General features: G+C 45.8%; 1 protein-coding gene across 8 annotated transcripts in view; it reads right to left on the reverse strand.

The window, feature by feature from the left end:
- ZNF385B (zinc finger protein 385B) overlaps positions 1-12,059 on the reverse strand; it is a 151,761-nt gene that overhangs the window by 93,636 nt on the left and 46,066 nt on the right. Inside the window, exon 1 of one of the 8 annotated variants that reach the window (XM_075431224.1) lies at positions 10,055-10,075. The exons of 6 other annotated variants lie outside the window; for them this stretch is intronic. In XM_075431224.1, coding sequence (XP_075287339.1) covers positions 10,055-10,073 — 19 coding nt within the window. In that variant the 5' untranslated portion in view covers positions 10,074-10,075. Of the gene's footprint in view, positions 1-6,877; positions 7,043-10,054; positions 10,076-12,059 lie in introns of those variants that run through there. One more of the 8 variants, XM_075431227.1, reaches the window with a different exon arrangement.

Genomic DNA, 12,059 nt, shown 5'->3' on the forward strand with positions numbered 1-12,059 from the left:
GTCCTTGGAAAGGCTCTGGCAGGCTAGTTGAATATCAGACTCCCCTTACCCCCCCTTTAACGCGACACCTGGAGTCCGGTGAAAATTAACCCTGTCCTGGCCAAACCCAGGACATTATCCACCCCTTATTCCATACCATCTAAGTCATGCCCAGGTCCCCCATTGTCCAGTTGATCACCACCACTTCTCCTATCTCCAGATATCATTCCCTTAGTCTATGGATCATCACTCTAAAGTGTCTGTTGAGTTCATTTAATCCATGACTTCAGGCTCCATCTGTCGTAATGGTCTTCCGTGGCAGGAGGGGTGATGTGTGGTGATGGGCGGTCACTTGCTGCATCCGGAGCTCACGGCTGATGCATCTGGTGTGGCCCGTGCCCACAGTCTGCAGGAAAATGTTGATCTTGATGAAGTTGCTGGATGCCAGTTGTTGAAAACCAGGTCCAGTTCCATCATCGCTGTGCTCTGCTAGGTTTTCATCGAAAAAGTCCATCCTTCTTTAATCTGGAGAATTCTTACTATGCTACTACTGGTACAAAATATAACAATTATAACAGTGATAACAGACAGTGACAGGGTTATTTAACAATTAACTTTATACAATTTATTTATGCACTATTTTCACCCAAAATCAAATCCCCATGAGGTACACATTGGACTTCCCCATCCTTCCGCATTACCCACCAGGTACACCCAGGTCCTTGAGCAAAAGCAATCCCGCGGACGGGCTTGCCTTTGCCCGAGGCAGGACTGACCCAAACCGTCTTCCCTAACATGTTCCGCATGTGCACTACAGGGACTTTATCCCCTTCCACGGGGCGCTGAGGTTTTGACTGGGCAGGACCAGTCCGGTTAGTGGACCCTCTGGTGTTAACCAACCAGGTGGCCTTTGCTGAATGGGTATCCCAGTTTTTGAAAGTCCCACCCCCCATTGCCCTCAAAGTGGTTTTTAGCAGCCCATTGTAACGTTCGATCTTTCCCGAGGCTGGTGCATGGTAGGGGATGTGATACACCCACTCAATACCTTGTTCTTTGGCCCAGGTGTTTATGAGGCTGTTGCGAAAATGAGTCCCGTTGTCCGACTCCATTCTTTCGGGAGTGCCATGTCGCCACAGGACTTGTTTTTCCAGGCCCAGGATGGTATTCCGGGCAGTGGCATGGGGCACAGGGTAGGTTTCCAGCCATCCGGTGGTGGCCTCCACCATTGTGAGCACATAGCGCTTGCCTTGGCGGGTTTGTGGCAGTGTGATGTAGTCAATCTGCCAAGCCTCCCCATATTTATATTTTAGCCATCGTCCTCCATACCACTGAGGCTTTACCCGCTTGGCTTGCTTGATTGCAGCACATGTCTCACATTCATGGATAACCTGTGCGATGGTATCCATGGTCAAGTCCACCCCTCGGTCACGACCCCATCGGTATGTCGCGTCTCTTCCTTGGTGGTCCGAGGTGTCATGGGCCCACCAAGCTATAAACAGTTCACCCTTATGTTGCCAGTCCAGATCCACCTGAGCCACTTCAATCTTAGCAGCCTGATCTACCTGGTGGTTGTTTTGATGTTCTCCAGTGGCCCGACTCCTAGGGACGTGGGCGTCCACGTGACGGACTTTTACAGCCAACTGCTCTAGCCAGGCAGCAATATCTTGCCACAATGGGGCAGCCCAGATAGGTTTGCCTCTGCGCTGCCAGTTGTTCTTCTTCCATTGCTGCAGCCACCCCCACAAGGCATTGGCCACCATCCAGGAGTCAGTGTAAAGACAGAGCACTGGCCACTTCTCTCGACTGGCAATGTCTAAAGCCAGCTGGATGGCTTTCACCTCTGCAAACTGGCTGGACTCACCTTCTCCCTCGGCAGTTTCTGCGACTTGTCATGTAGGGCTCCATACAGCAGCCTTCCACCTCCGCTGCTTCCCCACAATGCCACAGGACCCATCCGTGAACAGGGCATACTGTTTCTTATCTCCTGGCAGCTGGTTATACAGTGGGGCCTCTTCAGCACGTGTCACCTCCTCCTCTGGCGATGCTCCGAAATCTTTGCCTTCTGGCCAGTCCATGATTACCTCCAGAATTCCTGGGCGACTGGGGTTTACCATTCAGGTGCGCTGGGTGATCAGCGCGACCCACTTACTCCACGTAGCATCGGTGGCATGATGCGTAGAGGGGACTGTTTCTTTGAACATCCAGCCCAGGACCGGCAATCGTGGTGCTAGGAGGAGCTGTGCTTCAGTGCCAACCACTTCTGAAGCAGCTCGAACGCCTTCATATGCTGCCAGAATCTCTTTTTCAGTGGGAGTATAGCGGGCCTCGGATCCTTTGTATCCCCGGCTCCAGACCTCGAGTCTCCCCTGGTGCTTTCTGCCAGAGACTCCAGGTTGGGCCATTCTCCCCGGCTGCGGTGTAGAGCACGTTTTTAACATCTTGCCCTGACCGGACTGGACCAAGGGCTACGGCATGAACTATCTCCCGTTTAATCTGTTCAAATGCCTGTCGTTGCTCAGGGCCCCATTCAAAATCATTCTTCTTCCAGGTCACGTGGTACAGAGGACTCACAATTTGGCTGTAATTTGGGATGTGCATCCTCCAAAAACCCACAACACCCAGGAAGGCCTGTGCTTCCTTTTTGCTGGTTGGTGGAGACATAGCTGCTATTTTGTTGATGACATCCATTGGGATTTGACGGCGCCCGTCCTGCCATTTTATTCCCAAAAACTGGATCTCTTGAGCAGGTCCCTTGACTTTACTTCGCTTAATGGCGAAACCGGCTTTCAGAAGGATCTGAACTATTTTCTCCCCTTTTTCAAAAACCTCCTCCGCTGTGTCACCCCATATAATGATGTCGTCGATGTACTGCAGATGTTCTGGAGCTTCACCTTTTTCCAGTGCAGTCTGGATTAGTCCATGGCAAATGGTGGGACTGTGTTTCCACCCCTGGGGCAGTCGATTCCAGGTGTACTGGATGCCCCTCCAGGTGAAAGCAAACTGTGCCCTGCACTCTGCTGCCAAAGGGATGGAGAAGAATGCATTAGCAATGTCAATTGTAGCGTATCACTTGGCTGCCTTTGACTCCAGCTGATATTGAAGTTCTAGCATGTCTGGCACGGCAGCACTCAGCGGTGGTGTGACTTCATTCAGGCCACGGTAGTCTATCGTCAGTCTCCACTCTCCAGTAGATTTTCTCACTGGCCATATGGGACTATTAAAGGGTGAGCGAGTTTTGGTGATCACTCCTTGACTCTCCAGCTGGCGGATCAGCTGATGAATGGGGAGAAGGGAGTCTCGGTTGGTACGATACTGTCGCCGGTGCACTGTTGTGGTCACGATTGGCACCTGTTGTTCTTCAACCCTCAGCAATCCCACAACGGAAGGATCCTCCGAGAGACCAGGCAAAATGGACAGCTGTTTAATTTCTTCCGTCTCCACAGCAGCTATGCCAAAAGCCCACCGATAGCCCTTTGGGTCCTTGAAATAGCCTCTCCTAAGATAGTCTATCCCAAGGATGCACGGAGCCTCGGGGCCAGTTACAATGGGGTGCTTCTGCCAGTCCTGCCCAGTGAGGCTCACTTCAGCCTCCAATACACTCAGCTCTTGGGACCCCCCTGTCACTCCCGAAATGCAAATGGACTCTGACCCTTTGAACTCTGATGGCATTAAAGTACACTGTGCACCAGTGTCCACTAGAGCTTTATACTCTTGTGGATCTGACGTGCCAGGCCACCGAATCCACACCGTCCAATAGACACGGTTGTCCCTTTCCTCCACCTGGCTGGAGGCAGGGCCCCTCTAATCCTCGTCAGAGAAATTGCTGCTCACCTGCTGCAGAAATGACTTGGAGGTCCCCTCCAGAGGATCGGAATCAAGGTCAAACTGTCTACCTGGTCTGGAGAGCTGGCTTCTGGAAACTGCAGCAGCATTTTTCCTAAGAGAATCCCCTTTTGTGATTGTTTTACCTCGCAACTCACGGGCTCGTGCCTCTAGACTTGAGGTCGGTTTTCCATCCCACTTCCTCATGTCCTCTCCATGGTCACGCAGGTAAAACCACAGGGTGCCCCAGGGTGTATAGCCTCTGTATTCCCTCTCCTGAGCAAAGAAACGCTTGCCCCTAATAGCTGAGACACTGGCCCGTACAGGTGGGGAGTAGGACGTACTCTGTTCGAGTCGCTGGACCTTCTGGGACAATTTATTCACAGCTGAGACAAGGGAGGAAGAGAGACTTTCCTCATATTGCCAGAGTCGGACAGCCACCTCATCCACTGTTGGTGCCTCCTTACCCTTCCAGTTTACAACTGCCAGTGAGTTGGCATATGAGGAGGGTGCGCTCCGCACAAACTTCCTCCACATAGATGCTGTGCACTGGACTTCATCTGGGTCTGTGGGTAACTGGTCATCATCTGGTTCATTATAAACCAGCTCCCGCACAGCTAATTCCCTCAAGTACTGAATACCCCTTTCCATATTGGTCCACTTGCCAGGACAGCATACAAAATCGTCACTGAAGGGGTACCTCTCCCTCACGCCTGACAGAAGTCTCCTCCAGAGGCTGAGGACTTGTTCCTTTTTCCCAATGGCCTTGTTAATGCCCCCATCCCTGGCCAGGGATCCCAGCTGCTTGGCTTCCTTGCCCTCTAACTCCAAGCTGCTGGCCCTGTTATCCCAGCACCGCAGCAGCCAGGTGGCAATGTGCTCGCCTGGGTGGCGGCTGAAATCTTTCCGCATGTCTCGCAGCTCGCCCAGGGACAGGGACCGCGTGATGATCTCTGTCTCTATCTCCCGCGATGACCCTGGCTCATCGTCATCCCTCCCGGAGCGATCTGCTCTCTTTGCGTCTTTCTTTAGTTTTACAGGGGCGACTGCTACTGGCACAGGTTGGTCATTGGGCTCAGCCGCGATGCCTGCAGCTGGAACTGGGGCTGGAGCAGCTACTGTGCCTGCCAGGGAAACCGAGGCAGACCTTGCAGCTGTGGCTGCAGCAGCTGTGGTGCTGGTCGGGGGGGCTGTGACTGCCTGCTGGGCTGGAGGGGCTGCAGGGCCGGCTGGGGGGGCCCTCTTTCCCCTTTAGAGCACTGAATCAGGTCGAACAGGGCAGCTCAGTAGGCGTGGGCCAGACCCCAGCACATTGCGGTGATTTGTGTCTCTCTGGAGTTCCCAGGGTGGCAGCACACTTTTTGCAGATATTTTACCAGATTGTCCAGATTCTGTATTTGTTCAGGGGTGAGTTTAAAAAACACCGATGGTGCCCACTGCCCTAGGTACTTGCCCATGCTGTCCCACACACCCAGCCACTCACAGCTATCCGACCCCGGGGCAGGTCTCTGCACGATGTTCTTAACGACTTGTTTAACCCTAAACAAAACCTGCAACCCATTCAGGAAGCAGAACAATAGAAACCCGCTGGCCTGAGCATCCCACGGGTACTCGAAATTCTCAAAAGCCTTTAGGACCAGCCTGAGGGAGAGAGGGGGGGGCGAAAGAGTGGGGGAAGGTATCCCCTCCGGTTTTCCCCACAGGCTGGGTTTGATTATTAACAAATTCTAAGACATAGGATCCGAGGTATGGAAATGACCACAGTGCCGCATGCAAATACAAGACTAATTTCATGCACAGTGATGTTATCATATCGTAAGTCGATATCGTAAGGTAGAGCAAAATTATCATCCTGATCTTTTTCCCAGCGATGATGAACAGCACGGCATTGAATACATAGTGCAAATAAGGATTCAGAAACCACAGCCATCTGATCAAAGACAGAAACATTTTTACCGGCGACTATTTAACACAGAAAAATGCGTATAACAAAATTTAACAAAATCTAAGAAAGCTGTTTTAACACCCGCTGCTCAGCCCTGCCATTATCCCTGCCCCACGCTTGGGCGCCAAATTAAATGCCTTGGTTTCGGCTGCCGCCAGCAACAAAAGCGCCACGCAGCCGCCCCTCCCCCCGCCAGCGTGCGGAGGAGAATGGAAAGAAAGAGGCAGAAACTGGTGGGTCGGGATAAGGGCAGTTTAACAGAACAGCAAACAGAGGGAAACAGGAACAACAACGATAGAAATAAGGAGAAAAACACAACAACGAACCGTACGACCCAGACAGCCGCTCTCCCGAACAGCGCTGGCGCCGCGCCCCCCCAAGCCGCGAGTCCGTTCCCGCCGTGCCGGCTCCCCCACCGGAACGCCCCGTGACGTCACATGGTATGGAATACCAGGCTCTGTTTGGCCAGGTGGGGTCAGCCCCCACCCCCCGGCTGTGCCCCTTCCTGGAGTCCGGTGAAAATTAACCCTGTCCTGGCCAAACCCAGGACACTTCCTCTTACAAGTTCCTGGATTCAGCCACATTTTGCTTGAATTGGAAATTACCAACTTTTATTGTCAGATAATATTGTTAGCCCTGCAGATCAGACAATCACAAGAAATAGTAAGTGTACTGTCTTCTGTCCCTTCTTGTCCCTTTCTGGTTGCACTGAGGTCAGTTGTGTTCTTGCTTTCCTCTGTCCATCTGCCTGCAGTGAGGCAGAACTCCTCCCTTAAGGCACACAGGACAAACAGAAATAAACATCACAGCAAAGAATTATAGGAAGATATAAGTAAATAATACATAAAGAAACTCCTTATCTTCTCCAAAGCAAGCTGTATCAGGATCAGATTTTTCCTTGACTAATCTTCTTTAGAGTCTCATGAAAATGCTAATGAAAGACCTGATCAAAATCCCAGAAATTAAAGCAGGAGAAAACTGTTCCAAATATAACATACTTGTAAACAATCCCTTGTTCTAAATGCACAACTCTGAATCTTGACCAACAAGGTTCTGCAGAACTCAAGCCAAACCCATCCCCAACCGTACATGTCTAACTAAAAAGAAAGTTGTTGTTCAGATAGATCCTACCTTCTTTTACCAGTTAAACCAAGTTTTGTAGGAGAGAGTGCTGCTTGTCTCTGTGCCCATTACCCTACTGATTGTTGTGTAAATATTGGGCTTCCTGCTTGTGGAGAAACTACTGCAAAGTTTCTTTCAGGTCTGTTTGCACATTTCAAACTTGTGCGTGGTTTAGAACAAGGAAGTTTATGTAACTTTCCCGAGTAAGTGCAGTACATCACGGCTCATTTTAATTCAGGTATGAATACATGACACAGATGAATTCACAAAACACTCCTTTCATCTGAAATTTAAGTAGTAGCCCTTTTTCCCCTGAAGGTTTAAGCAGCTTTAAGTGACGAAATTATATTTTCCTGTTTCCTTAAAGCAGTACTGGATAGAAACAGCTTAGGATGAATCTTTCCTGAATTTCTTCAAATACGAACAGACCACCAAATATATTTCAATAAGTCATTCCAAAAGATCTCAATGTTCTCTACAGCTACAGAATATAATGATTTTAATCTTTGGTTAAAGCATTTAGCATTATAGCACATAAAAGCATCTTTTCCCCAAAGGTCAAATTTTCAAGTACTGAACAAATCCGTATCTGCAAAACCAAGAAATCTGTACATGCATCTGGGATATTGACCTATCTAAACACAAATCTATGATGCAAATTTTATTTGCACACTGCCCATTAGCAATGCTTAGCACTGAAATTCTTGCTCACCTGTAAAGCCGGTTTCATTTTTCCTACAGACAAAGCTTTTAAAATTACTTATTAAGAAATACCATTGGGAATGTGACTGCAGAGTAGTTCTGTACTTCTGGATTACCCCTGTTTAACCAGACACCTCCCGCAGATTCAGAGTCCTGTTCAAACACCCCCTTTCCAGGACCCTTTCTGACCCCCACTGCTGCCTCTTGCCCCTGTGACTCAGAGCCCTGTGCCTGCTTCCCTGACAGCAGGGTTAGCAGTAGTCACTGCCACCAGCAGGGGTTAGGCTTCCTTCCTCATCTGGCAGCACTTATCTTGCTCAGCCCTTGCCAAAATTCATATAATCTTTAGTGCACAAGCTTCCAAGTTTTATTGGGTTTCCCCTCTCAACAGAATATCTCTCTCAGCTTAACAGAGCTGCATGTTCTGCATAAAGCAGTTTTAATGAGTTCAAACTGGGGTTTGTTGGTTGGGTTTGTTTTCACTTTTTTTACAGTTTCTGGATAGACAGAATTTTCTTTCTTGTTTGCATCACATTGCAGCTGTCCCCAAAAGCTTGACACCAACTTTAGGACTCTTCTTTCTCTCAGCTCGTAAGCCATTTTGCCAGGAAAGTGTCAGCTCGGGCTTGCCACCCACTGGCCAAGAGTGCAAGCAGCTGACGCCTGGCCAACACGGACTGCCCATCGCCTACGCCTTGTCTCCAGGAGTCAGAAGCAGCCCAAAATTTTGGGTCTGTCTGCACTGCCCAGCAGCCATTTGCTGTGGACAACGCATGGCAGCCTGGAACATTCTGTGGGCTGTCAAGAGAGCCACACTGGAAAACCAAAGATAAATGTGAATCTAGACATTGTCATGATAATGGTAGCACAGGGAAATTATGATCAATGGTGTTTAACTAAGCATCCTGAAGGCAGCATGGAAGGTGTGGACTCCTCGAAGTTCAGGGAGAATTGATACATTTCTCAGTACAGTACGCTGAAATCACATAAGTGAGCAACAGAACAACTAAATCCCCAGATTTCTCTCAGATTTCTCTGCTGAAACCTTCTACAACATGTATTTCTTTGCAACACAGCAAATCAGTATCATGACTATGTCTGAATACACAAAATGACACAGAGAAGTAAAGGTCTAGAAAAATCAGAAAGCATTTCCGTACCACAAAGAAACCAGCACCCAAGCTGTAAAACTATGACCATCAAACAAACCATAAGCACAATGTCACAGAAACACATATGGAGAGAAAAAGGGGTAAATGCTTGTGGAACAGCTGTATTTGCAGTCCTGAAGCAACTACAAACACGCAACTTAATTTGCTGAGATCTGAACAATTTAACTAGACTAAGTTAAATACTGCACTAATCCTAATTTCTGCCTAAGAAAAACAACTCCCCAGGCCATCTTCATGCCTTTAGACAGTTAAAATAAGGTAACAGTAATCAAAATTTATGGCCAATGGATACCTATTTTTAGTAAAAAAAGAAAGAGACAAAAGAAGTAGTTTTAAAAGTAATGGAATCATATTAAACCTAATTTGCCACGGCCCAAGGATGATAACCAGAGGGTATTTTATAACATTTTATTCACAGAAAATAAGCATTCTATTAGCATTTATTTCAACATCTGAAAAAAATACCAATGACATTCCTCCAGACAAGGTTGCCTTGTATGAAAAAAAAAAAAAAAAATGTTTTCTACAAGTTAATTGTCTAACTATAAACACTTTGAGGACAGGAGAGCATTTATTTTTTCAACCTAACAAGGCACCCTAAGAGGAACTTTCTGAACGCATCAGGCATAGTTTTAGCATTGCAGCTAAGGAGTACAGTGTAATCTGCAACACATTAACATTTCATAAACTCAATAATCTGAAGTTGTTCTTTAAAATTCACATGAAGGCATTCCTTGTTTCAAATACTATTACTATTTATGGTTATTGAAACTATTATATAACATAATATAAGTCAACGGGATTTAGCAGCATAATGCTAAAAGGAAATTAAAGTCATACAATAATCAAGCATTAAATTTTTACAGTGAACCATGAGTATGCTCACAAATAAGAAACAAATTTATTTTAATATTTAAGAAATACATTCTTCCAATGGGCTTGCTAACAAGAATTTTCATTTATAGCCTTCCTTCAGAAAATGTCACGATTACCATCTGAACAGGAAAAAAAAGAAGATAAAGTTCAAATGCTGATTTTGGCATTTGTATTTCTTTGACATAGTTTACCTAAAGATAAAAAGTATCTAAAAAAATAGATCACAGGCACCCACAGTGCTAATATTTCCTAATTTGACTACTCAGTTCCTAAACTACAGCAAATGAGTACAGCTTTCACTAATGCATTGCTATTAAAAACAAATCAGCAAAATAGTGCATGTATTTCTCCTTCCATACAGCTGGAGCAAGTATACAGCGTTCCATTATGCAGCTAGCTGAAAGACAGATTTCAACCTCCACATGGAATTACTTACCCAGAAGCATGTTTCTCATCCACAGTTAGTTCAGCAGAATAGAAAGTTCTGCACAATAGATCTAGCAAAGGGAACGTTCTCACAAGCTCCGTTTTGACTTGGTGCAAGCTTTGAATAGGGTTTGAACTCGAGCTGCTGAGAAATACGCCTTGCCCCATCAAGCTGCTGGGACACTTTACTCTCATTGGTGAATGATGCCTCTTCAGACTATGTAGCAGTGATGCAGAGACAAGCGGCAGCTGGTGCCACCTTAACTTGAGGTAACAAAACCATAAGAAAAAAAGTCATCACCTCACTAAAGATGTAAAGTTATATATTTTAATATATCTGTCCTGCAACTGTTTTTAAACTAGTTGCCTATCTTTGACCAAGGGAAAAACTCCCTACAGAGCTGCTGTATTACAGTGTATAAACGAAAATCTAAATGGTAGGTTAATTTCAAGTTTTGCAAAAGCGAAAGCCCCATCCTTCCATAGTGCTTGCAGCTGAATTTATCTCCACTGATACAAAAGACTTCCTTTAATGAAATACCAGCAGGGAGCTGGTTTGGGATTTTTTGAATCTGGAATTCTTCAGCTCTAGTCAGCTACAAGACCGATTTGGGCACGGAATAAAAACATTTAGAATGCTGCTGCTACCATGGCAAGTACCTACTGTCCACTAAAATCCACCACAGACCGCTTCCGTACAATTAAAATTAACCTCTGCTATGAAGAGGAAAAAACCCACACTCTTCCTATTATAAATGCAAAAGGCATGCCATCTGAAAGCTGGGGCTCAAATCAAATGTGTAACTGAAAGAGGTGCCCATGCCCTGCATCCCCTCACTTTGGGATGCGCTGTGTCAGTACACCATAACTGGGGGCTGCGCAGAACTTCTGAATTTTTCCAAAAGCATCCCAGGAAGGATACTTCATAGAAAGAGTTTTATTAAAAAAAAAGAAAAAGAAAAAAGAAAAAAACAAATCCAAGAACATTAGGGACAGATTTTTATCTGATGCAATTTGCAGCTGCAGTAATGTCAGGTAATTCCTTTTAGAGAAACTGAACATTATGAAAGAAACCTTGCATACAACCCTTCCACTTCAGTGCTTTGCCTTATATGTATAGAGCTAAGATTTACTTGATTTTCTCCGGTTTTTTTTTACAAAAGTGAAGGGATGGGAGGAAGAGTAGAAGAGGATATCGAAAAGCAAACTACTTCAGATAAACTTCCACATACCTAGAAATACTAGACAAAATTTTTGTGAACAGATTAATTTTGTACCCAATCCTTAATGAAACATATCGTTCCAGTGACGACACTCTTCTCTAAGGTGTGAATATTGGTTACCCAAACCAGCACATATGAAACTTTACCTTAATCTTATTTTATTCTACAACCTCTTACTCCTCAATCTTTTTACTAAAATGGGGATTATTTTGATAATTACCTGCCAGCTTGACTTGGCAGCAACTACATGATTTTGTTACATGTCTTGAAATATTTGGTATTCTTATTAAAAGTCCCTTCCTTTTTTTTTTTTTTAAATGAGAGGGGGGTGGGCATTGCTAGCAGTAACAACCACAGAAAGACAGTGGAAAAAATGAATCAGCTTTGACATAAAAAGGCAAATAAAAATGAAACCAAATTAAAAATAAACCCCTCTGATTTTTAAGCAAATCTTCTGATCTTGGAAGATGTGACTCATTCTCGTTGTGTACTTGGGTTTGGCAACACCAAACCTCTATGAAACTTTATGCGGGTTTTATACACTCAGATGACTTAGCAAGATGACCAGTATTCCCAAGTAAATACTATGTTCTCTCACGCTGACAATAATACTACTTGTATTTTCTGTGATGTCTGAAGGATTTACTCATTTTTTTTTTAAATTTCACTGTTAACTGCAGAAGTGTCTCACACGTTCCATAAGCACATAGTATGTTTACACATCATAGCAAGACCAAACGGCAAGGACTATATGTCCCCCCGAACCGGCAGGCACCCTTCCCCCCCTCCCTC

This window comes from Opisthocomus hoazin, chromosome 9 (genome assembly GCF_030867145.1).
Source record: "Opisthocomus hoazin isolate bOpiHoa1 chromosome 9, bOpiHoa1.hap1, whole genome shotgun sequence".
Lineage (NCBI taxonomy): Eukaryota > Metazoa > Chordata > Aves > Opisthocomiformes > Opisthocomidae > Opisthocomus > Opisthocomus hoazin.